Source organism: Gopherus evgoodei, chromosome 4 (genome assembly GCF_007399415.2).
Source record: "Gopherus evgoodei ecotype Sinaloan lineage chromosome 4, rGopEvg1_v1.p, whole genome shotgun sequence".
Classification (NCBI taxonomy): Eukaryota; Metazoa; Chordata; order Testudines; family Testudinidae; genus Gopherus; species Gopherus evgoodei.
In genome coordinates this window covers 8,931,113-8,956,181 of record NC_044325.1, presented here as the reverse complement: position 1 = coordinate 8,956,181, position 25,069 = coordinate 8,931,113, and the positions used below count along the sequence as shown (strand labels likewise).

General features: G+C 45.1%; 1 protein-coding gene and 1 long non-coding RNA gene across 7 annotated transcripts in view; one reads left to right on the top strand and one right to left on the bottom strand.

The window, feature by feature from the left end:
• Positions 1-1,596: 1,596 nt before the first annotated feature.
• Positions 1,597-24,542, top strand: LOC115651705. The gene is made up of 3 exons (XR_004000415.1): positions 1,597-3,139; positions 10,748-10,752; positions 24,508-24,542. It is a non-coding gene; the product is annotated as an uncharacterized LOC115651705 (long non-coding RNA).
• Positions 3,641-25,069, bottom strand: part of GNG2 (G protein subunit gamma 2) — a 105,892-nt gene continuing 84,463 nt past the window's right edge. For 4 of the 6 annotated variants that reach the window (XM_030562873.1, XM_030562872.1, XM_030562875.1 and 1 more), the window contains 3 exons: positions 12,589-12,653; positions 8,420-8,535; positions 3,641-4,448 (listed from right to left, as the gene is read on the bottom strand). In XM_030562873.1, the coding sequence (XP_030418733.1) occupies positions 4,320-4,448; positions 8,420-8,506 (216 nt within the window). In that variant the 5' untranslated portion in view covers positions 8,507-8,535; positions 12,589-12,653 and the 3' untranslated portion in view covers positions 3,641-4,319. Of the gene's footprint in view, positions 4,449-8,419; positions 8,536-12,588; positions 12,654-12,762; positions 12,785-13,673; positions 13,784-25,069 lie in introns of those variants that run through there. The other 2 variants (XM_030562874.1, XM_030562876.1) reach the window with 2 other exon arrangements.

Below are 25,069 nucleotides of genomic sequence, written 5' to 3'. Positions count from 1 at the left end.
CTTCCCTGCAGTGGGATATTGTCACTATTCTCTGTAGGGGGTAGGTTCTAAACATTTACCACCCACTGTGCCCTGCATACTGGCAATTTGCACTGGTGTACCTACCTCTGTGCAGTCACACCTGTACAGATGTGCTGCACTGGCAAAAAAAACAGGTCTACACCAGTGCAGCTTAAGCTGGTAACACGCCAAAGTAAACTGTATCAGTGTAAACTCTGGAGCAGCATGTCCACATCAGGGGGTTGCAGTAGTGTAATTACGTCAGTGGACATTTCCTTAAAGCAGATAGGGTCTTAGAGAGGATCCTGGGAAAGCTGAGATTCTGAAAGGCCTCTTTCCCTTTCACACCATCACAGAAGCGGCTATTGAAATGGGGGGGAGGGGGGAAGAGGGGACGAGAGAGAGAGAGAGAGAATGAGAATGTGGTTTACTGTTAGTTTGGAAAGCTCTCTAAACCAACATCATATCCTGAACACATTTGGTTCTGTCATCTGGAGCAGGAGAGTTAACTTGTGAAAAAGAAGAAAAACCCACCAACACTGACTGCTACTTTAAAAAGCAAACAGACAATATTTGAAACAAATCCAAAGTTTTATTTCATACACATACATTGACCACATGGGATGGCGTGTGCACTACATCACAACTTCAAGTTTCCCTGTTTAAAAAACAAAACACAAAACAGAAAAACCCACTGACATTTACATTGACCCTCTTCCTGAAAACAGATCGCTTCTTGGGTAGGAAGATGCATCCACCTATTTGGCTGATATGACATAATGTACATGTAGCAACTCACCACTGCTATGAACAAAGTTGGGAGGGGGGAGGAAATCACATTCCCCTATATAGGATCTTTTTATTGAAAAAACCTTCAGTATATCAAACAAATTTATACCATGTTGAATATATAGAATCAATATATTTTCAATATTGAAATATTTTACGTTTTTATGGGGTAAAATTTTCTTGGTAGGTAAAATTTCTACTTTGCCAGTGAAAGCGGGTCTGTGTAAATATAAATACAAAGGTGAGATTTTTCTGGTTGCGTCCCCAATTAAAAAGAATTTAAAAAAATCAGAAGTAGTAACTGTAACAAAAGAGATACTGAAAGAATGTTTTGGTGTAATTTAAAATTGCATGTAGCATTCTTTTAAAGAATTTAAGTTGTAAAATATGTAAGTCATTAAAAAGTTATGATAAAACTTCATGCCAGGATTTGAGTACTGTTCCGGGATTAGTGAGATTTAGGGTCTTGCCTAATTAAGCAGTGCTTCTTTGTCAGTTATAGCAGATCTTATTAAAAAAGAACAGTTGCAATATATTTACATTGTTTTTAGCAATACAAGTGAAAAGAGCTGTAGAGTTACTCATTGGTCAAATGAAACCTAAGCTAGTCAAACATACAGTATAAAGATTGAAATACAGGATCTCGTATTTGAAAGCTAGCAAGGCAAGTCATACACCATTTAGCTACTGGTTGTATTGTATAAATATTCCCAGATGTTGAGACTCAGAAAGAGAGAGAGAGCTCAGTGGTTTGAGCATAGGCCTGCTAAACTCAGGGTTGTGAGTTCAATACTTGAGGGGGCCACTTAGGGATCTGGGGCAAAATCAGTACTTGGCCCTGCTAGTGGAGGCGGGGGGTGGCTGGACTTGATGACCTTTTGGGGTAGATCTCTATATACATATACTTGCACTGTTACAATAAATGGTTTTTGCTACAGAAACCCTTCTGCCTGTATACAAGGATGTAAGAGTAGAAAAAAGTTAGTCAAAAAACATTTCCACTTTGTTATGGGCTGTAAGATTTTCTGACAGGTACCTTAAGACTCTGTTGTCCTTTTAAATACAAAAAATTGAACTCATCCCTGATTTAGAACATCATATTAACAGGGTTGCCATGGATCTGGAATTATCCTAAATTTATAGCTGCTAGGTTTTTGAGCAAAAATCAAAGTGTTCCAAGGGTTCAGAATAGCATGAAAAGCTAGAGCCGCTCTCACGCCCACACCAGTGGCATGGGAATCTTATGAACAGCTCCTCTCTGATTGCTGTTTAGGTTTGAGGCATATTGGTGTCGTTGCAATCACAGCAGTCCTGCTTCAGGCCAAAGGCCAGAACAGAATTTTAACAGCAGTAGAATCTCCTCAAGGTAGGCTTTGCCTTTCATGTTTGAAGTCACATACTGTACCTGATACTGTAACCTGTCTCTCTCAGCTCTTTATGGGGCCATTTCAGATGGTCTCAGCCTCCACCTGAAATATTAGGTTTTTATGGTGTTCAAATTGGTATGTTTGTAGCCTATAGGCTTGTCTTTTTGCCCTCCATCTGGTTAGGACAAGTTTCCTAAAGCTGATTAAACAAATTTGTCAATTTCAGGCTACATGTAAGCAAAGCACTGGGTGCTTCCACCAGCTTCCATTCTGATGGTTTGGCTTTGCCCTGATTAGCAGGGCTCATCCAATTGATTAGATCTTTCTTAATGCCTCATTATCCAGCTTGGAGGCTTTAATGGAGGCACACCTGGAACAGCAACTCAAAACATGACGTTTACAAAGCAAGGAAGGTGCAAGCTTCTATCTTAAGCTGTTCGAGGTATGTCATGTCGATATACCACCCTGTAATTGGGTGCTCTATTTAAAGATGCACCCGATTTTCTTCACTCATTTTGTTTCATGATGGGATGTTAAAGTGGTAAGAAATACATGGTGAAATCTCACAAAGGGCTGGAGGGTTAGTGACCGGATAACGGGAGTCCAGCATATTAACAAAAATTTCAGTGGTTGACAGATCACCCTTAGTCCGTCAGTATGGAGTCCTCTTGCTATTATAACCATATGCCCATTTGCGTCCTGCATGTTGCCATTGTTTGGGTACAGAGTGCTATGGCCCTTCTGTTATTAAAAGTATGTTCTGAACAATGAGTGGGGAAGAGGGAGTTGAAAACAGTGGTCAGATTCGATGGCAGAGGGAGTTTTGTAAACACTGGGGTTTCGAGCCAACAGATTTGGGAAAAGAGACCCAGCGAGGGCAGTATAGGGGAAGCAGAGAATTGCACGGGGTGGACAAGCTTGCACTGCCTTCCATCTGAGGTCCCTTCTGAATCAAGCCGTGCTTGGATCAGTCACTTAGCATAGTACAGCAGCAGGCCTGCTGGGTGCTGGTTCTGTCACGCTGCTTAAGGGACATGGTTCAGAGAAGACAAGCTTCTGTGAAACATTAATATAGATCAAGTGATACTAAAATCAAGAAATATGGGTAAAGAGAAGAGGCATAGAAGAGTAGGGGAGGACCAGAGAAAACTTGGGTCAACACAAATGTATATCATTTTTCTTCTTGGTTTTATCCTATGACCTCCAGGGATCTGAGTGACCCTAAACTCCCCATATAAACTGTTCTGATTTCAGGAATAGGCTTCTCAGTAGCTGGCAACCCTACATAACATGAGAGGTATTTCAGGCCCATCTAAGGCATTAGAGTAGTTTTCTCTTTGCTGTCAGAACATCTTTTGTTTTTTCTCTACAGCATCTTCCACCAGCATGTGGCTCTAAACAATATAAGTTTCTAAATGGATTGAACACAGGGATATTTTCATGCACTATTATTTAAAAGTTGTCACAAAAATATGAAGCACCAATCACAACACCTGATTTACTTTTACTTGCAGAATTGAAGCTACCATATACAAGTGTCAGAAGTTGTGGTAATAGGTTGCAAGAAACACACAGACAGACAGTGTTCACACTGCAGATGTGAAGTATCACTGACTAAGCCCTTGCTAACCAGTTTAGTTTATCATCTTTTGAGGAATCCCATCCATCTCTGTGCTACTCTAATGCAAAAAACAAACAAAAAAAAAAGCACAAGACTGAACGTTTAGTAATATAATAGTAATCTAGCCTGTTGCGATATTTGACAATTCAATTTAAATAAGAGCATTATTTGGAAAAACCCAACGATAATCATTCCAATGAGGTTATACAGAGCCTCAACCTTTACCTTGCTCAGCACAAGTGTCTTTTTTAAATATGGATCAAACAAAGGTTTTTTGTTGGTTTTTCTATTTTTTTGTGAGCAGAAAAGTGACACAATCTTTACATATTTTTCTCTCTCGATGACTCTGCAGATCTTCTACCTCATGATGTAGATCTTATTCCCCCAAAAGGTGACCAGTTTCTTTAAACATGCACATCTCCGGATCTCCCAGCCTTGTTGTTATTTTTTTAAATTCTGTGGACTAGAAAGTTGTCCACATTGCTAAAAACGCTACATCAGTGTTCAGAGCGGGCTGAGTGCATGTCAGGCTCATGGAGGGCTTACAGAATTGCACAGAAGAACTTCTTCTCTCTAAAGGGGTTTTCTGAAGCTGGCACCGGGGTCAGTAGAGGGTCTTCCTTGGCATGGGCTTCGCAGTACGCCATCAAGTCTGCCGCTGCTTTTGACACCTGAAAATAAATGCACACTCTGTATAAGCCTTGGATGAACTACGTTGTCTGGAGCTCCTCTACCTCAGAGCACACAAAGGAGGGAGCACTTCAGCAGCATGGAATTAAAGTAGGGTGACCAGATGTCCCGATTTTATAGGGACAGTCCCAAAGTTTGGGTCTTTTTCTTATATAGGCTCCTATCACCCCCACCCCATCCTGATTTTTCACATTTGCAGTCTGGTCACCCTAAATTAAAGCATCTTATTTGGCTGAATGGAAGATGGGAAGTTGCCTCAACTTCCCACTGGCTCCTTCATTGTACTCACTATCAATCGATGGACTTTCTAACTAGGCCTTACACTGTCCTTGTTCACTACTTGGCATTCATATCACCCCTTAGGTAAGAGTGACCGTAGAATGTAACTGGCTAGGAATTGGAAGTACCCCTGAACTCTAAGATCCATTTCAGAATGGTGCACCAATGGGGGAAGTTCCCCTTTAACTGCATGACTCTTCTACTTTGAAAAGGGACTGTTCTCTAGCGGCTGTAATCACCACCAAACTTTAGCGCCAAAGTGTTGTCCCAACTGCACCGGTCACTTAGGGCATGTCTACGCGGCCATTAAACACCTGCATCTGGTCCATGACAGCCTACTTGGACTCATGGGGCGCAGCCCAAGGGGCTGTTTAATTGCAGCGTAGACTTTCCGGCTCAGGCTGCAGCCAAGCGCTGGGACCCTTCCACCTCCCAGGGCCCTAGAGCCGAGGCTCTAGCCCGAACTGAACATCTACACTGCAATTAAGCATCCCCAATCCAAGTCAGCTGGCATGGACCAGCTGCAGGTATCTAACTGCAGTGTAGACATACCCTTAGGGCCAAAGTGGAGATCCTTGCTCGGGTTTTCTTCAGTCCTTATTCACGCAAGTGGAATTTGCCTGACTAAAGACTGAGGGAAGACCTCCAAACAGGATATATAATGTAAACTGAACTTTCACCCTTCCTAGATAGCCTGTGCTGTAACAACTGGAACCTCCATTGTTTTTCTTCCCAGTATGGAGTATTTGCATTTACACTATGTTCGTGCCCAGTGAATAGAAGGACGTGGCTTCTTTCCAAGTGTAAAAAACGCCCTTACCAGGAAGGCAAGGAAGCGGAATTTGTCACTTCAAATGTTCTCAATTTTCTAAATACAGACCTTGGCTGGAGTGCCCCGCCCAGCTGAAGGCACATTATGACTTTGCTCATCTTCTGCTATAAGGCAACAAGTCCGCAGACCACTCTGAATGTCAAAGATCCTCTCCTGGGCTTATAAATGGGTTGGACACCCCCTCAGCACTTGCACAGGTTCAGGGTCCCAAACTTTCATCCGCTCCCTGGAGATTTCCCAATTTAGTCTAAACTTAAGAACAATTGATGTAAATCTTTGCACAAGTCTCCTTGTAGGCGGGTTGTTACTATGGTTATTTTACCCTGCAAGACCTCCTGTCTCATCTCCTAGCTCTTAGATTCCACCTGTTTTCTTCCAGATTTGGAGGCTAGGGGACCCTCCACCTGATCTGATTGCCAGCTGAGTAGGCCTCCGACTCCTATAACCTGAAAACCTACTGCAAGGCCACTCTCCAGCCAACCCTCTATTGCCAGGAGCAGACACAGATTTTTGCACATGTAATTAATTCTGAAGCCCAGTTTATTTGCGTGTGTTTCAGGAACCTGATGATGTCAATAAGAGGTCAGGGCAGGCCAGCTGGGAGATTGGACATAGTAATGAAGATCACCTGATCAAATGGTAACTTGCAGGTCTCTGTTTTATTCTTCAGTATTACACTGAAAGTACATTTTTGCTGTAGCATGTTTGATGTGCCATGTGTGCAAATCCCAAACAACTTACACACAATAAAAAGGCATTTATACATCAACTATACAAAATGTGGTGTTGATTTCTTTTGCTGTTAAGATGGTTTTCATTTGCATCTCTTTCAGGCAATCCAGCCTTCTAGTTCGTTTCTCCCCCCACCAAGCAGCCTCTTTTCAAGGCATTTAACACCTAACACAAACCTATTAGCAAAGACTTTAGGAGAAAACCTATGCAGTCTGCAAATCTAGTTTTATCTCCATTTGGTTACAGGCAGGTTTTTGATCCATCAACACATTTTACCTGATTTGATCTTACAAAAAAACACTCAATGCAGGACACACTCAACTGCAAATAGCTTGCAAGAATACATGGAACAATATTTATTCACGATTTAAGAAAGGGCAGTGCCACGTCATTTTATATCATGTCGAACCCTTTCAATGGAGGGTTGTGGTTGCTATGATAAATATTGGTGGAGTCACTGACTGTATACGGTTATCTATTAAGAACATGAAACTGGCTCAGTGGACGCTCTTGAGCAGCTAGGAGACACGACCAAATGCTGAAGTTCAGATATTGGTATGTCACACTTTGGAATCAGCTACATTTCCCTTTAACAAGCTGGAATGCTCCAAGACTCTGCTCTCAAAAGGTTCAGGTTTCTGGAGGCAACTTTCCGAGCCAACTCAAACACAGAACACAGTTTAAGCAGCAGAGATACATTACGTCTTTCAAAGCCTGCATGTATTTGGGGGACAAGATTCTTAATATTTACCTGAGCTGAGCATGAATAACATGCAGTTGCATGCATCAGAATGGTGCTTAAGCAGCAAAAAAAATAAGTGCCTTAGCAGCATAATTACCCTTTTGTGCAGGCAGCTGTTTATCTGGCATGCACCATTACGTGTCTGTGCCCACACATTCAATACAGACACCCAGTTTGGGATGCTGGCCTTTAAAAAGGGAATCTGTCCATGATCACAATTGTAGCATTCATCATGTGCTACGGGCTTTCTGGACAAATCAAGAAGGGACAGCTCAACACCTGAGGAGCTCATAGTTTAAGGACAGAACTTAGCAAATATTGGAGGGGCAGAGGCAGAATTGTGCCCACTTACTACAACTCAGATGGACAATCTAGGGGCTCATTATTCCAGCGTAACATCCGGACCAGCACTAGAAGACCTATATGCAGCCAATGCAGAGGAATCCCTCCCCGAAGGGATCGCTCTCCTTTTCATTGAGAAAGGGACTTGAAAGGATAACTTTGCTTTTTGTTTTGTTGTGTTTCTCTGAGCAAGTCTGGGTACACCACTGGGCCCAATTTCATGCATTAACCATGTTATCCAAAGAACAAAGTCTCTGAAATACATTAAATAAGACTCAGCTGCAGTCATCTTCAAACAGTACCAATTCATCATGAAAGAGCGTCCTCCTGTTTCCTAAAAGGCCATATCATTAGGACTGGTTTAACAGAGTTTCCCAAATCTTCTAGTTTTCCCGTTGGGTACAGTTCATGGTCACACCAGCAAAATATCCACCACCAAAAAAGAAAGCTAGGGAACTGTGTTACCATCACAGATTTGAAGACAGAAGGACTTGATCATAATGGTCCGAGATCCTATAGAACACAGGCCCAGATTTCATCCAGTGAGATTCCTGGATCTACCTGACATCATTTAGAAAAACCATTCAGTATAGAGTTAAAGCCTCAGTGATGGAGGATTTACCACACCCCTGGCTATGCCTTTCCAGTGTTTAATTACCCTCACTATTAAAAATAAAAATTTCCAGTGTGAACTTGCTTACTTCGACTTCCAGCCATTGGATCATGCCTTTGCCAGATTAAAGAGCTCTCGAATATCAGATCTCTTCTCCCCGCGTAGGGTAATTGTAGACCATGATCAATTCAACTTAATATTTTGTTCAATAAGTTAAATACACGGAACTCTGGGACTTGAGGGACACTAGATCTGAAGTCTATAGCTTGTGTTTTATAGGAAGTCAGACTAAATGGCTCCAGCAGTCCTATCTGGCCTTAAAAATCAATGACTTGGAGTCTTAGCTGCAGAAGACTCATCATGGAACCACAAAGAACATGCTAGTTACCCGGTCGCCTTCCACCAACTTTACCTTTATTCTGTCAATGTTGGCCTCCATTTTCAGCTGTTCCACCAGCTTCCTGGCTTGTGCTATGCTGGCAGTGTTGTTGCTGGCCATCTGAGTGCCGGTTGTGCTTTTCAGATGTGCTGTGGAAACAAAGCGAAGTAATTTAATACATCAGGGAACTACTAAACTGGATTTGCTGCTGTCATGGTATATTTCCCCAATCTGAATCTTAGAGTCCAAAAGTTGGGGTACCAGCATGAATTCCCCTAAGCTTAATTACCAGCTTAGATCTGATAAGCTGCCACCAACCAGGACTCTGAGTGCCTGGTAAACTCTGTCCCCCCCCCCCCCAAAAAAAAACAACAAAACCCTTGCCCGGGGACCCCCAAGACCCAGACCCTCTGGATCTTAACACAAGGAAAGTAAACCCTTTCCCTCACCGTTGCCTCTCCCAGATTTCCCCTCCCTGGGTTACCCTGGAAGATTATTGTGATTCAAACTCCTTGAAACACAACACAGAGAAATCAGGTTTGTTCCCCTCACCCCTTCTCTTCCCTCCAGGTGTTCCCTCCCTGGGCTCCTGGAGAGATAGACAGATTCAAGCTCTGTGAATCTAAAACAAAGGGATTCCACCCTTCTCCCCTCCCTTCTCCTTCCCTGTTAAGTACAGACTCAATTCCCTTGAGCCTCAACAAGGGGGAAAAATTAAACAGGTCTTAAAAAGCAAAACTTTTAATAAAAAGAAAGAAAAAAGTAAAAGTTCTCTGTAATTTAGATGGTAAAAGTTACAGGGTCTTACAGCTTATAGACACTAGAAAGAAGCCTCCCCCCAGCAAAAATACAATTTAAAATACTTCCAGCAAACTACACATTTGCAAATACAGAAAACAATTAAAGACTATAACCGTCTTTTCTACTAAATACTCACTATTCTGAATATATAAGAGACTGTAGCAGGGAGATTGGCAAGAAACCTGGTTGCATGTCTAGTCCCTTCCAGGACCCAGAGAGAACAAAGCAAAACCCAAAAAACACAAACAAAGGCTTCCCTCCACTGAGATTTGAAAGTATCTTGTTTTCTGATTGGTCCTCTGGTCAGGTGTCCGGTTCACTGTTTGTTAACCCTTTACAGGTAAAAGAGACATTAACCCTTAACTATCTGTTTATGACAGCTGCCCTGGCTCTGATGCGCACCACTGCCACCCAGAAGCTGCTCTAGGTAAGCGGCACTGGGCCAGAGCTCACACCCCAACTCCCTGCCCTGAGCTCCCTGCCACATCCTGCACCCAGCTCCCTGCCGTACTCTGCACCCCAGCTCCCTGCCCTGAGCCCCCGTCGCATCCTACGCCCATCCTGCATCCAGCCCCCTGCCCTGAGCCCACTGCCGCATCCCTCCTGCGCTCAGCTCTCTGCCCTGAGCCCCCTGCCGCATCCTGCACCCAGCTCCCTGCTGTACCCCGCACCCCTCCTGCACCCCAGCTCCCTGCCCTGAGCCCCCGTCGCATCCTATGCCCATTCTGCATCCAGCTCCCTGCCCTGAGCCCTCTGTCGCATCCCTCCTGCATTCAGCTCTCTGCCCTGAGACCCCTGCTGCACCCCACACCCCTCCTGCGCTCAGGTCCCAGCCCTGAGCCCCCTGCTGCACTCCTCTTGCACCCCACACACCAACTCCCTGCCCTGAGCCTCTGCTGCACCCTGCACCCCTCCTGCACCTTCTGGTGACAGGGAAGGGTCAGTGTTGGGGTGGGGACTTTGGGGAAGGGGGTAGAAAGGGGCAGGGAAGGGGTGGGAAAGGGGCAGGACCTCATGGAAGGGGTGGAGTGGGGGCAGGGCTGGGGTGTCAGTGATGCGGCCCTTGGGCCAATGCACTATACCTCATGTGGCCTTTGTGGTCATTTCAGTTTGAGATGCCTGGTCAAGACAGTATTTGGTCCTGCCATGAGGGCAGGGGACTGGACTCAATGACCTCTCAAGGTCCCTTCCAGTCCTAGAATCTATGAAAACCACTATGACACCAAACCAAGTTAAATCTGGATTTGCCAGTTGGCGTTAAGTGAGAGAAGCAGGCCCACTGTTTATATCCTTACTTGGACAGTGACTGGAAAGGGAAGAAGATTTGGGGTTGGAGGCAGGTGGGAACAGACTTTAGTTTTACAGCTCTGCTGGGGCTGTCTCTTCAGTGCTGTAAACATCAATCACCTTGTTGTTCCCCAGGGTAGATTTTTAAACTGCACTTAGCACTAAGCTGTGCTGTTAACCCTGCTCTTTTGGCTAGTGCTGTTGCTCTGATGCAGATCAGCTGTAAAGCCAAAGGTGTTTTCACTGTTTGTGCATCCAGCAAGCTTTCTAGAGAGCAGGTTGTTTAATCAGTAATTAAGATTTTCACTTCCAGGTGGGTAGGAGAGAGAAGCATCACTACTAATGGAGAAACTTCTCTTATTACCTTCCCAATCAAAACAACAATGCTATAATTATGCACGGAATGCAAGCAAGCATTTCCTCCACTCTTGGAACAAAATAGCAGCTACTATAAAAGCCCCTCTCAGTTTCAACTTCACACGATAGCAAACGGATGTTTTCAACAAGTTCTCTAGTCGACACCTTGAAGTGTCTTTCAAGTTGCCTGTAGCAGTAATATCAGTCATTATAGGTTCATTACACTGTACTGAAATACCAAGCTTTACTATAAAATAATTAGGAAATATACATCCGTGCATTTAAGTAGCTGACTATAATATAGTGATTTCTAGAGACCGACACGGTGCATTGGTCTAGCATTGCATTGTCCGCACAACGAGTGAGCATTTAGATGCAAAACAGGATATTGTCACTTCCTGTTTCTTTAGGGTTTCCTACAAAAGGATAACTGCACTTGTTCATTATGTTGCCAAGTCTACACTGTCTCTATGAAGCATGCTTTTCTAAGCTGGCTCTGCTCACACTGGGCAGAAAAACAGTGTCTGTGTCTTTCCAGCAAGGGCCCCATGTAAGCATGATTAGTACTTATCAAGAACAAACATGATCAATGTAAGAGATGGGACACAGCTGAAATGCATTGGGCTGTCCCAGGCGGAGCTAGGAGAATAAACTGACTTTTCAGATTACTGGCAGTTCCAAAAAAACAAACAAACAAACCAACCCCCCCCCCCCGCAACAATCAGTGTGTGTCCAACTGAAACTGAAGTTCTTGGAGAACTGAAAGATTTCATTTCAGGTATTTTAATAAAAATAAAGGGCTCAATTCACAAAAGCTGAGGAGGAGGAGGAAAGGCCACTCTTTAGCCCAGTGGTGAGAGCACTCACCTGGGATGTGAGAAAGCCAAGTTCAAATCTCTGCTCCTGCCTCCCCTGAGGTGCGTGCCCAAACCACCAGGCTATTGGCTATTCTGAGCTGTCTCTCACAAGCTGAAGATGTTCCACTTGGTCTAAACAAACAGTCACTGGAGCAGGGATTGGAACCCAGATGTCCCCCGGCTCCCAGCTAGAGAGAGTGAGAATGCCAGACTCTCTCCTAGCCAGGTATTTTATCCTGTCTCCGTGGACACACTCACCAGGAGTCTAGAAGGAAGGCATTCTTGTCCATGAATTTCTGGGCTAGAAAGACCAACCTAGAGTCAGCTCCGTATTCTCTGCAGCCCATATTCTCCTTCGGAGAGATAATGAGTAAGGGGCAGAGAGGCATTTCTTCAAAACATCACCCCTCAAGGGGTCTCCCGCTGGCTCTGAAAACTACCCGCAGGTCTAGTTTTGGCCATTTAGCCTGAGCCAGCTTAAAGGGGAGGATCCAAGGGTGCTCACACTACAGCACTTGTGTTCAGTCCTTCAACTGAGGAACTCATCTTAGGGCCTGCTCAGAGAAACCCAGAGCCCGACATGAAGCCGCTGCAGTGCAGTTCCCATTCAGGCCTGTCCGGCTAGGATACGCTGGGGTAGCAACCAGGAGCAAGCACCAAAGAAAGCTCATATTGGGTTTGGGAAATGGGCGGGCTTAAGCCCACCCACAGCTAAATGACCCTCCCTCAGCCTATGCTGAGGATCCACCGAGTCCAGGACTCAGGCTGGTAGGCAGGATGCATGTTTCAAGGAAACAAACTGCGAGGAACAGCTCTCCACAAAAACCCCTCATGATCCCCAGGCCATCTCCCCATCCAATCTATCCGTTGCACTTAGAATCAAGTAACGAAGTGTTTTACCAAAACGGTCTTTTCTGTGAGTTGCTTCTCTAGCGGAAGGTCTGCCGATCTTCAATAGTCAATACCTTTAAGGGGAAAGAGAGAGAGAGAAACAATTTATTAGACTGACACTTTCCATTAGATCCATGTCACTGAATGACTAATGGTACAGACGTTAATTGGAAACCAAGACACCTCAAAATATCATTCAGAGGCTCAGCAAGCTTGAAAACTCAGTTCAGAAAGGCAGAATGTACTGGGGGGTGCGGGTTATTCCAAGACACTTGGCGAGATGACGTATTGATTTTTATTCTATTCACTTTTCCATACCGCACCAGGGGTGAGACTAGGAGGGCAGAGTTTCAGGATTTCAGACAGAAATTCCTTCCACTTGCCTCATGCCTCACATAAACATGCCTGATCTAGTCATAAGCATCAGAGGATGATTGATAGGTACACTGACCAATCAAATACAGATTCCAATTCAGGAAGAAAGTTCACTACATTTACCTTATTTACAAGGCTTTTGAATTCACTTGAGTCAGGAACGGACTGAGAAACGTTGCAAGAGGAAAAAAAATATTTTAAAATGAAGGAGATCTATTACATGTACATTCACTTGATATTACACTGAATACATGACGGGGATCTGGTATAGCCTTGTTAGTGGCTTCAGCTGGGAAAGCCTGCATAGCTCAATTATGCAACCACACGCCTGCTATTAGAACTGTAATATCATGCTAGGGCACGCCATCGTATATTCTATTTTATCTATATTGTGTGATATGCACACAGATTAGAGAGACACACACAGAGCTGTATAAGGAAATTATAAGACGACATTTTAGGAAGTAAGATAGACTTCTGAGATGTAATGTAAGTTGTTAAGCCCCTTTAGACAATACTTTATACAGAGTTACAACAGCAGTTGGACTCTTCCTCACTGAATTGCAGACTGCATTCAATTCTATTAGACTTGTAGCTGAAAGATGGCTTGTTGGAGACCTGCTTGGAGAAGTGAGCCCTTTAAAGGCCAGTGCCCCCCCTAGTTTCCCCATTTCACTGCGTCCTGCCACGCCCCGGAGCAAGCACTGCTTACACTTTACCTCCTCTGTTGATTTAGGAGCCTGGAATGCTGGAAGGAGTTCTCGGTTACAGAGTCTGCCTTTCGTACAAAAGTCAGCGTTTACACTAGCTAATCTATGTGTACACTGACAAATGTTGTTGCTTTGTGGTTAGCAGTGCACCGCTGTGACAGAGAAATACAGACAAGAGATGGGAGGAAACAAGATCGCTTTCCTGTGTAGCTGTCTGCGGGGTTCAGAGCACAGGGCAAGTTCATTTAAACTTTAGACTTTCTTCTCTGAAAGAACTCCAGGTTTGTAAGGAGGAGCAAGTGCTTGGCCAACGTAGATAAATGGATGATAAAAATGAACTAATTGGCCACCGATGCGTTCCTATGTGCCATTCTATACAGTGCAATAGGCTGTACAGGGCAGGCTTTTTTAAGCCAATGAACATTGGCTGGGACCTATTTTGGATAAAATTGCCCAGTTTCATTGTGACAAGTTTTTCATCAGCTGCTAACATTTGAATGCCGTGTTCCTTAGCAGAACCTGCACTACAGTGGTGGGAGAAGCCATTCCTGTCTATCCCACAGGGAAGACCAAGTCATTTCTACTGCAGTTGCATCTAAAGGTCTCAACCAAGCTCAGGTTCCCCTTGTTCTAGATCCTGTCCAAACAAGCAGCAGCAGCATGGTGGCTACATTTCCAGTGTCTGAAAACCAGACCTCACATGCCACCTCTTGTCCACAAGGCCCCACTCGCACCTCTCCCCACATACCCCACCCGCAACTCTAGCATGAGGAGCCCCAAGGGACTTGTGAACCCCAGATCCAACAGGCTGCCTGGGAGTAAAGGTGAGAAGAGTGCTGCAGCCACATAGGAGCAGCCCAGCAGCCCCCTTCCCAGCGCCGCTCTGCGCTGCCCACCCAGCAGCTCCCTTCCCCGTCCCTCTCCGCGCTGTCTGTCCCAGAGCTGTCTGAGAGCACAGCCACAAAAAGCTGTGCGGGAGGGGCAGCTCGCCTCCCTCCCGGGGAATGTTCCCAGCCACGAGAGCTCCTTACCCCACTCGCCATGGGCCCCTGCACTCTGTCATCCGCTGTAGTCCTGCAAACCATGCTTCTCAGAGGGGCTACCTGCTGCCCAAGCTGTGGCATGCATCCTGCCGAAGGAGCTGCCACTTCAGGACTGAGCAACAGGCTGCTACTATTCCCCCGCCTGCAATAACCAGACTTTTAGTGTCCGGTCAGTACAGCTGACCGGACACTGCTAGGTTCCCTTTTCAACCAGACTTTCTGGTCAAAAACTAGACATCAGATAACTCTAAACAGGAGGCCCTTCCTAGCCCAGTGAATTTACAGTCTGAAGACACAAAGGTAGAAGCAAAAAAACCCACAGAGGCACAGAGAAAGTGACTTGACCAAGGTCACACAGCAGCTTAGGGCAGAGTTGAAGTCAGGTCTGACTCCCAGTCCAGTGATCTAGCCACTCCCTCCCAAGCACCCCAGATGAGAAATGTTCCTGTAGACACACACAGAGCTTTATTACAGCAGTTCCTTCACAGCACAGCGGGCTGCTGAGGGTTACAAAACAGATTCAGTTACAACCCAGCTGGCTCATAGGATCATACCTCTGCTAAGAACTCACCGGACAGGGAGATGTTCTCCACAGATGCTTGGTCTAAGAGAATCCCTTTGAGCAAAGTCCCTTTTCACTATTCTTGAGTTGGGAATATGAAATATTTACTTTCCACACCCTGAAAAACAATACACCCCCACTCCCTTTAAAGAGAGAAGAAAGGAGACTTGGAACTTGGCATGTAAATAGTCCTCATTGAGAAACAAGCCGGCAGGCAGAGGTCACCTCAGGTGGGCCACAAAAGGAAGGCAGGTTTGTTAAGCAAGTAAAATAAGCAGCAAAGTGCCCTTGCCTGTGTTGTCTACAGGCTGGGGACAGAACTAGAGGGAAAAATATCTCTGTCTATACCATCCCCTAGGGAGACCTGCACAGTCTCCCCAACTCACAGGGTGATCACTCTGTGATCACAATCCCATCCAGCTTCCCCTCAGGAGGGCAACCTCCTCCCTTTATATCATTTACTGCAGCTGGAGGACCCTCCATCCAGGTCTGATGCTTCTGCCAGGTGTTCCTGATTTAACCCCTTATCTCCAGGCCAGACCATTAACCCCTTGCTGCCCTCAACCAAGGCAGAGTTTGCGTACTTCATCACAGTCCATAGCTAGGTATGGGGTGGGGGATGAGCGTGCATAGAGAGCAGAAAGCATTAGCTTGCACTTCAAGATACACACCCTTGAAAGTGCAGACTGCTGAGAATGTGCAATAGCCACGGATTGGTGCCAGCTTGCTCTACCTTTGAATGTCTTTTCTCATTATTTTTTTCCTTTGCACTTTGGGGGCTGCTCCTGGCAGTAGAGTCCAGGGGGTGCAGAAGTGCATGATAGTAAAATTAAAGTACTTTTGTAAGTGTCTGCGAGATTGGGGGCTGCTGTCGCAAAGTCAATCAGAAAAAAATTAAGGGACCACGTTAGTTCAAATTTCCACAGCCGTGCTGATTTAGCTGTGTTGCATTTTTATTCTTCCCTTCCCCCTTCTGAAATATGTAGGTGAGCATGTTACTGTTTGAGTTGCTAAAGTGAAGAGTCTGGCTTTGCAATGCTCTGACTGGTTTCCCTAAGAAAACAGCAATGTTAGAGGGCCAAACCTTGCTGGCCCTACTCCCTGAAAAGCCCCATTGGATTCAGAGCAGTTACACAGGCGAAGGTGAGTAGGATCTGCTATAGAAGAAGAATTTTATTTGAAGACGCTCATAGCTCAGTGATCAAAGAGGCATCAGAAGTAAAAAAGAGTGACAGAAAATCAATGTATTCTGTACACTATTAAAGAGCTGATCACCATGCGTGAATGCCATTTCTCATTTGATGGCACATAAAAAGGCCTTGCTGTTGAACTAAAGCTCTCATCTCCGCCTTCATCATCCCACCCTGATCCTTCAATTTAAAATGCAGGCAGACCCCACTGCAGGGAGAGGCGGAATCCAAGAGACAATGGCCAGCCAGAGAGTGGGGCTGATGGGGGGAATGGGGGTAGGAAATGTCTAGAACTACAACTAGTATAAGGGACGGTAACATCTCAGGCAGAAACAGGGATTAATGTTGACTTGAAACTAAACAACATGGTTCATTTTGATTTTCCTGGCTGAAAATTCCAGACATCAAGTTCTTTCCATAGAAAACTTTTATTTCAATGAAATCCCATTTCCCAATGTGAAAATGTTTAGTTTGACATTTTTCTTCCAGCCCCAATTGTAAATTGCAGGACTGGGGTTTCAGATAGGACACTAACATGAGCATTTTTAATTTGAGACCATTACTGACATGCCTTTCAAAGTGTATGACTAGAGATGAAATTAAAAATTTAGCAGTTGGTAGAAATGTACTTCTGTGCAGAGTCTATAAACCAGAGACTGAGGCGGAGAGGGAGAATTGCAAAGAAGTTGCGTGAAACAGCTCCCTGTTGCAAGGAGCAAAATTGTGACCTGAATTAAAAGCAAAGAGAAAAACTCACTATTTCCATTCCTGGGATCTCCCAAAGCTAGCAGTGACCCTATTCCTCAGTTAGGAAAATTTACCAATTTTGCAGCAAGTGATGCTTTCATTCACTTTTTTCTTATCAAGTATGAGCATGCGAAAGCAGGGCGTTCTAGGCAATTCCCAGCTTTTGTGCTCATCAAAGTTTCCTCAATGCTTAGATAGAGATTTACCATTTGAAACAACACCATCCTTAGCCCAGGGGGAGGAGGGATAGCTCAGTGGTTTGAGCATTGGCCCCCTAAACCAAGGGTTGTGAGTTCAATCCTTGAGGAGGCCATTTAGGGAATTGGGGTAAAACAAACAAAAAACTGTTAAAGACAGTACTGGTCCTGCTAGACTGAACTCCCTGACCTTTCAAGGTCCCTTCCAGCTCTATGAGAGAGATTATATATATAGATGTTATGTAGCTGGGGAGGTGCTGCCTAAAGCATTCTCCAAGGCTTTATGGTATGTGGACTGCAGGCTAAGTAAGGATGAGGTTATAAACTATTTACTTGCAATATTGTCATTTGGCCACTAGATGTCTCTGTATGCCTTGCCAGGGTGCAGTCCCTGGTAAACAGAGGACACACAACTAGAGCTCAACCTATGTGGAACTTGTGTGTGTCTGTAGTTTGCAGTTGCTTTGCTCAATAAATGCATCATGTTGAAGATAGACTATGACTATGTGTATCTTGCCAAGAAGAATTTGGGATGGTGCAGCTAAGGAAGATACCTTAGCACTAATTACTTCCCAGTATGAAACTCCATCAAACACAGCACATATACTGAAGTCGTGCACTGGGGCTGGCATTTTGCTCTTAATTCATCTTCCCAGCAAATTTTTGAGATTACAAGTTTTTAAGCACTAATCATATACAACTCAACATGTTTAAATACCCATCTTTTCAACCACAATTTGCAATGTACACTTTTCATCTTATACTACTTGGATTTAAATTGCTATTTTGACAATACCAACTGTACTTTTGCAAAGCTTTTAATTCTTATCAGTTCAGGTTCACTTTAGAGCTTTTCCAAATATAAGTTTGTACATTATTTTCAAACCAACCAATCACACAACTATGCACAAGCATACACCTCTAGGAAACCATGGACAATCCTTGGTCAACAAAAGGTTCAGATACAAGAGCGCTCAATGAAATTAAAAGGCAACAAAGTACAGCTGAAGAAAAATGCATAATTACCCTGTGGAACTCATTATTGCTAGATACTGAGAGCAAGAGCTTAGTTGATTAAAAAAGAATAGACATTTATACAGATAAGAGCCTGTACCGTCACAAATGAGTGTTTGGAAGAAACTTCTCCGAATATCAGGTTATTTCATAATTATCCACTTAAGATTTTTGGCACCTTCCTCTGAAACATCTGGTGCTGGCCACTTTCAGAGACAGGATGTTGAACTAGCTGGACCATTGGTTCGATCCAAAGATGGTCCAAATACAGTGCTATGTCAGCTGCCACTGGGTGGATTTGCAAGTAGATTTGTGCAGAAACAATAACACAGAGATTATTACTGCACAATGTGTGTGCATGCGTGAGTAGTCAGGTATCCCATTTGTGTTACTGGGATTTGCCAATATCACTTCCCTGCTTGTAGTTTGACAATACACCCCACCCATTATCTCTAATAAGATTCTCATAGCACAAATGGAGTAATTATGCAGGACAGCATTTCCAGTGGTTAATTGGGACCAATTTAATCAGAGCCAAAAGGGAGTCAAGAGAAAATCCAAGACCAATAGTTTACCTGAATCTTAAGAAAACATATTAAGAAGCAACTTAACTTTACAGCAGTTCCTGAATCCCAATGTGGAATGAACTTTTTTATATCTAATATAAATAATAAAACCACATTAAAATATAGTAATATCTACTATATAACAAAGAAAGGAATTTTTCTTCTTTGCAGGGAAAAGAAACCTTTTAGTGAAATTCACAATGGAATACAGACAGCCTCTTATATCTGCAGTTTAATGAGGCACACGTTTCAGATAATGGGGTTCTTGCCTTGGAGACCGCAGGTTAATGAGTGAGGATACTGTTTATTTCCATGATAATGATGTTTATAAAGTATAGTATATAGGTACTATGTCCCTGTGGTATTACACTTTAATTACAGCTGTGTATTTCTCAGGATTGTTTTGTTCCTTATCCTACGTACACAGGGATTGTGGATTATTTATGGCATTTTGTAATGGGCTGGATTTGTCTGACAAGCAAAACACAAAAAACTCAGACACTTCTCCAGGCCCTAAAATTTTCCAGCTGGGTTAGCCTCCCCAGTGCCTACACTCAGAAGAGCTAACCGATTCATCTGAATTTTCCAGTTTTTATAAAAGGAATAAGGGAGCTTTGTAGACTTGAGCAATATTTTCCCCTTTGATGCTTTTTTGGCTCCAGAACTGCAGATTGACCACTAGTGTTCAGAGGAAAAATACTTCCATCTGAACAGAAAAACTAAGACTTTCCCCACCAAACTATGGTAACTGGAGATCCTAAGCCAGGCTTGATTCATTTGACTCCTACGTTTCTGAATTTATTTCATACCATACTTTAGAGTTTGAAAATACCCGGTACTTAAAATGGTGCTGTCTACCAACACCTTTCATGTTGTTCATTATCGTCAGGGTAACACCCTTATTCGGCCATTTACACTTGTTGCCTTCAAATTTAAAAACTACGTTAACACTTTGTCATTGCCTTTTAAAGCCCCGATCCTGCAAATAAGCCATGCGGAGCCCTACAGGAGTCAGCGGGTCTTAGCCCAGGTGAAGGGGTCCACCTGCATGAATCCCATAGGCTCTGACTTCCCCCCACCTTCGCCCCAGGCCCACCCCCACTTCACTCCTTCCTCCAAGCCCCACCTCTGCCCCTGCTCCGCCCCAGACCCTGCCCCCACCCCACTCTTTCCCCCAAGGCCCCTCCCCTGCCCCACCTCTTTTGTCCCTGATCTGCCCCCTCCCTGCTTCTTCCCCTGAGCGCACCCCGTACCTGTTCCAGTCTTCCCTCTCCCTCCCAGCATCTCCTGCATGCCACAGAACAGCTGATTGCAGCAGGTGGGAGGTGCGGGGAGGGAGAAGAGTTGACCAGCGGGGCTCCGCTGGATGGGAGGCGATAGGAAGGGAAGGGAAGACGTTGACCAGAGGGGCACTGGTGGACGGGAGGCGCTGGTAGGGCAGGGGAGGAGTTGACCAGTCGGTCGCCCGCTGTGGGGGAGGCGCTGGGAGGAAAGGGGAGGCGTTGACCAGCAGGGCACCGGCAGATGGGAGGTGCTGGTAGGGCAGGGGAGGAGTTGACCAGTTGGGCACCGGCTCACAAGGAAGAGGCGAGCTCGCTGCTGGTGGGTGCTAAGAACTCACTCACTTTTTTTCTATGGGTGCTCCAGGACTGGAGTACCCATGGAGTCGGGGCCTATGATGGCTCCTATTGCAGGATTATGACCCAATGCTTCAATTCAGCAAGGCACTTAAACTCATGACATCATTGGCAATATTCACGTTTTAGACTCTGATTCAGCAAGTTCTTAGAACTTGGATAGCATTTTACCTACGGGACATGATGATTAGGGCAGCCCTCAGAGTGAGCATTAAACATGGGGCCCATCACTTACTCTGTTTATCCATCTTTGCTATGTAACCGTCCAGCAGATCAAGCTGTTGTCCCTTTGGAAGTGCCTTGGCTTGATTCTCCCTTCCTCAGAAGACATTTGTACTCAGTCCATCATTTTAGGACTAACGCAGAAAACCTATTTTCCCCCACAATAATTGTGAATTGTTTGTTTCTGCCTTTGTTTCATATTGCACTGATGGCCCGTATCTCTTCCCAGCTGGATGGTGGTTGTAGCCTAATGCATCTTTTCTGAATGTTAATCAACACTACATTCCGTCGTGTACATGCAGCTTCTTTCCAGTCCTGCAGCTGTCATTTAACTTATGCTAAATTTGGAAAATACCTTTTTCTAGAGTGGCCCACAATGGTACCAACTAATGGGAACATACTGCAGGCGCAGAACAGAAAGTCTAATTTCATTTTGATCCCAAATCACTGGAGACTTTTTAAAATCAATGGTAGATTAATTTACGAAGTTGCCTGCTACTCCCTATCCAATACAAGTCTGTAGAGTGTTAAGATTCACTGAGCTACTCTAGCCAATAAGAACCATGCCTTTCTCTGCATCTTCCCCTCTAGAAGAACTCAGAGATGGCAAAGAGAAATGTAAATAGGTCATAAAGTCAATGGTGCTATGCTCATTTACATCAGCTGAGGATCAGGCCCCTGTGAGTTGACCGAGTTCGTAATCGAGTTTCACCAACTCCCCCACCTCCAAGAGATGGTGCCAGAGATACTCCGGGGTGGGCAAGGCCACCGCAGCCCACACTAGGCAGAGACTCATGGGAATACATGCGGAAGGCAGTACTCCAAGTGCTGAGATGCTATCTGCTTTTGTGCTCCCTCCAGTCCCCCTGTAGCAAAGGGGCCACGGCTAGCAGTGCCATTAACCTGCCTCCCGCTCAGCTCCCACCCATCACTCCTCTGCAGGCTCAGAGCTGCAGCGAGGTGACTTCATGGTGCATTTTACAGCACAAACTCTACTGTTCTGAAAGGTGAACGTGCTACATCGACCAGCTATTCCTTTGACTCCTGCCCTCTTCCCCGGCCCTGTAGAGCAGATCTGCCCCAAAGGAGGTGGAGAGAGGCAGTTACTAGATGAAATGCTATCACACAGCTCCTTTTCCCTCGCCTGGGAGAGCAGGCTCCCCTCCGCACAGAGTGAATGGGTGGGAAAACATGGATCGCCTGACTTTAAAGTGCCTTGGAACTGGTGGGGTTTGGACTGCGCCATATCCTGGGTACTGCCCAGAAAGGACAGGTGGCTTGGTCTCTCCCACCAAGGGACAGTCACTCCAGATTTCCCTTCCTGCTCAGTACTTGGAGGGTGGTGAAGCACTGGAATGGGTTACCTAGGGAGGTGGTGGAATCTCCATCCTTAGAGGTTTTTAAGGTCAGGCTTGACAAATCCCTGGCTGGGATGATTTAGTTGGGGATGGGTTCTGCTTTGAGCAGAGGGTGGGACTAGCTGACCTCCTGAAGTCCCTTCCATCCCATATCTTCTATGATTCTATACTCAGGGAGGATCTGTAGCTTCCTTCCCGGCAAGGCCCAGGGCTGTTTCCTTTCTAGCTCATTGTTGGCCATGGGCTTATTTTTGTGGCTGTGGATAGTTACAAAGTCTTATTCATTGTATGCAGGGTTGGGTCCTTGACAAACTTTGGCTTTATGAGTCAGCCTTGCCACTCAGTTACTCTCTGGACTGACATCTGTATCTCCACTGCAACAAGTAGATACACTCTGGATTTACACCTATGTAAATGACTTCAATACCTGGCCCATGCTGTACGGAGAGTCCAACGGTAACTATGTTTGGAAGGTTTTCTCCCAGAATTCCAGCTTCCAGCCCCCATCTTCTAAGGACTGGCTCAGCTTACCCAGAAACCACCTTACCCGTTGTGATCAGGTCTGGAGAGGAAGGAGAGCCCAATGGTTAGGGTGCCAGCAGTATTCAATTTCCTACTCCTGTATGATCCTGGCAAAGTTAGGACCAGGCTGATTTCAATGGGAGCGAGGAGCCTAGATGCTTTTAAAAATCTCACTAGGTACCTGCCTGCAGCTTTTGGTGCCTAAATACTTTGGCAAACCCAACCTTCAGACGTTTCTGCACACAGATGTTTTCTATACATGAGAGGTGTTTATAGCAGCATAGTTTTATTCCTGCAAGGAGGGATCCACACTCAGGGTCATATGGGTATAACGACTTCGGTAATGGGAAAAGCCACGTTTCGCAGAAATGCCACTGTTATCCTCAAGAGGGAGCTTTGTGACAGAGAGATGGCACCTTCTCAGATACCGCCCCCAGACTCCACGGGATCAGGTGTGACCATGAAACTCAGGAACCTCAGAGCAAAAAGCAAATCCCAGTTCCCAAGCCTAGTTCACAATATGGCCACAATCACTGCCCAAAGTCCAGTCCCTGCCCGGCAGAGATGAGAGAAGTAAAGATACCCAGAGTAACCAGCCTAATTTTACGGGTAGCTTGGAAACTATGGTGATGAGTCTAGTGTAAGAACACAAACCGACAGATTTGACAGGGCAGCTATAAATTAGTAACTATTTTTTCCCCATCTACATAATTTCCCCCGCTATTATCTCTTTCAGCCGTGGGAATCTCTCTGTGATGTCTGGTTGGGGTTTTTTCCGGTAATATTGTTGCTTCTGAAAAGGTTTCCCTCTAAAATAAGCCGCCCGTAGTTTGAAAACAATTTTTATTAACCCCGCTCCAAAAACCTACACTGACCAAACAAAGAAAGCAAGGGGCCAAATCTCCAGCTGGAGTAATTCGGTGCAGTTCTATTGACCTCAAGACAGCTGCCGATCTGGTCCCAGGTCTGAAAGAGATTTTATGATGTCCAAGCTACACACATTTCATTCTTTTCTTAACAACGGAAAATTAAATGAAACAAATTAAAATTGTGCCTAGGGGCTTCCTTAACCGGAACAAAGATTTTGATTCATAAATCAGGGTTAGCGTTCATGCACTTCAGGTTGCTTCTTTTGAATGCATACTGGATTTGTGTGTGATTTATGAAGCCATTCACAAATTGGAGGGGAGCCAGCAGAGAGGAGTGGTCATGAGGGAGTTTCCATAGAAACGGGTTCATTATCATGCTAGCATCAGATACCTTCTGAGAGCAGGAAAGTGGGGTCTGATAGACTGCAGTTCAGCTGCTCCCGGGAAAAGTCAGTTTATCACCACATAGGTCTTGAAAAACCAAGAATGTTGGTTTTATTGCTGAGCCTCATTCCCGGACAAGTCTTCCACTTGGGCTGGATTTTTTGGCACGGTGATCGTGCAAACAATTGCGTAAAGGAGGCCAAAGGGCACTGGATGGGACATTTTGGCCCCGAGTCCCCTGCGAACAAGGACGTGCAGCTATTTCAGAGCAAGCTGGGATTTGTGCCAGTTCGGTGAGCAATCCCAGCGCCTCACTGAATGTCACTGAAAAGAAAAGCTCTCAAAGCGAGTCCAAGTGGATTGTTTTTAAAGGGCATCAAAAGCATTTGAGGGTACACCCCATGGTAGGATTTAAAAAAGAATATTGACTAAACCTTCGGCCTTTCACTTGAAGGTGTAGTTAGCACGCAGTACAGCGAGAGAGATTTGCTTGTCGAGGTTGGGACTGGTATCATTCAAGTTAGAAAATCAGCAAAGAGTCCTGTGGCACCTTATAGACTAACAGACGTATTGGAGCATGAGCTTTCATGGGTGAATACCCACTTCGTCAGATGCAGTGGGTATTCACCCATGAAAGCTCATGCTCCAATACATCTGTTAGTCTATAAGGTGCCACAGGACTCTTTGCTGCTATTACAGATCCAGACTAACACGGCTACCCCTCTGAAGTTAGAAAATGACGAATTACTGGTTTGGGAGAGAGACAAACTCAGACAGCTGGGTTAACTTCAGCAACGGTAGTGCATACAATGCAGCCACTGGGCCCCACGAGAAACGGATCCCTAAGGAAGGCAGATGTGTTTTGGTCTCTGCTGTGCCTCAGGGATGGGCTGTGGGATTGGACAGGTGAAGCAGCTCTTCCTTTACCCCGGGGCCACCCAGGAGGAACTCTTTCACGGGGACAGCAATGTAAGTTTCTTCCACCCTGGCAACGCCCCTTTCTGCATCAGTGACCCCCACTTAGGTTGCTATCCATAAGGGGGAGAGAGACACTTTCCCTGGGATGCCCATGTCCTCAGATGGCGTTCCTATTT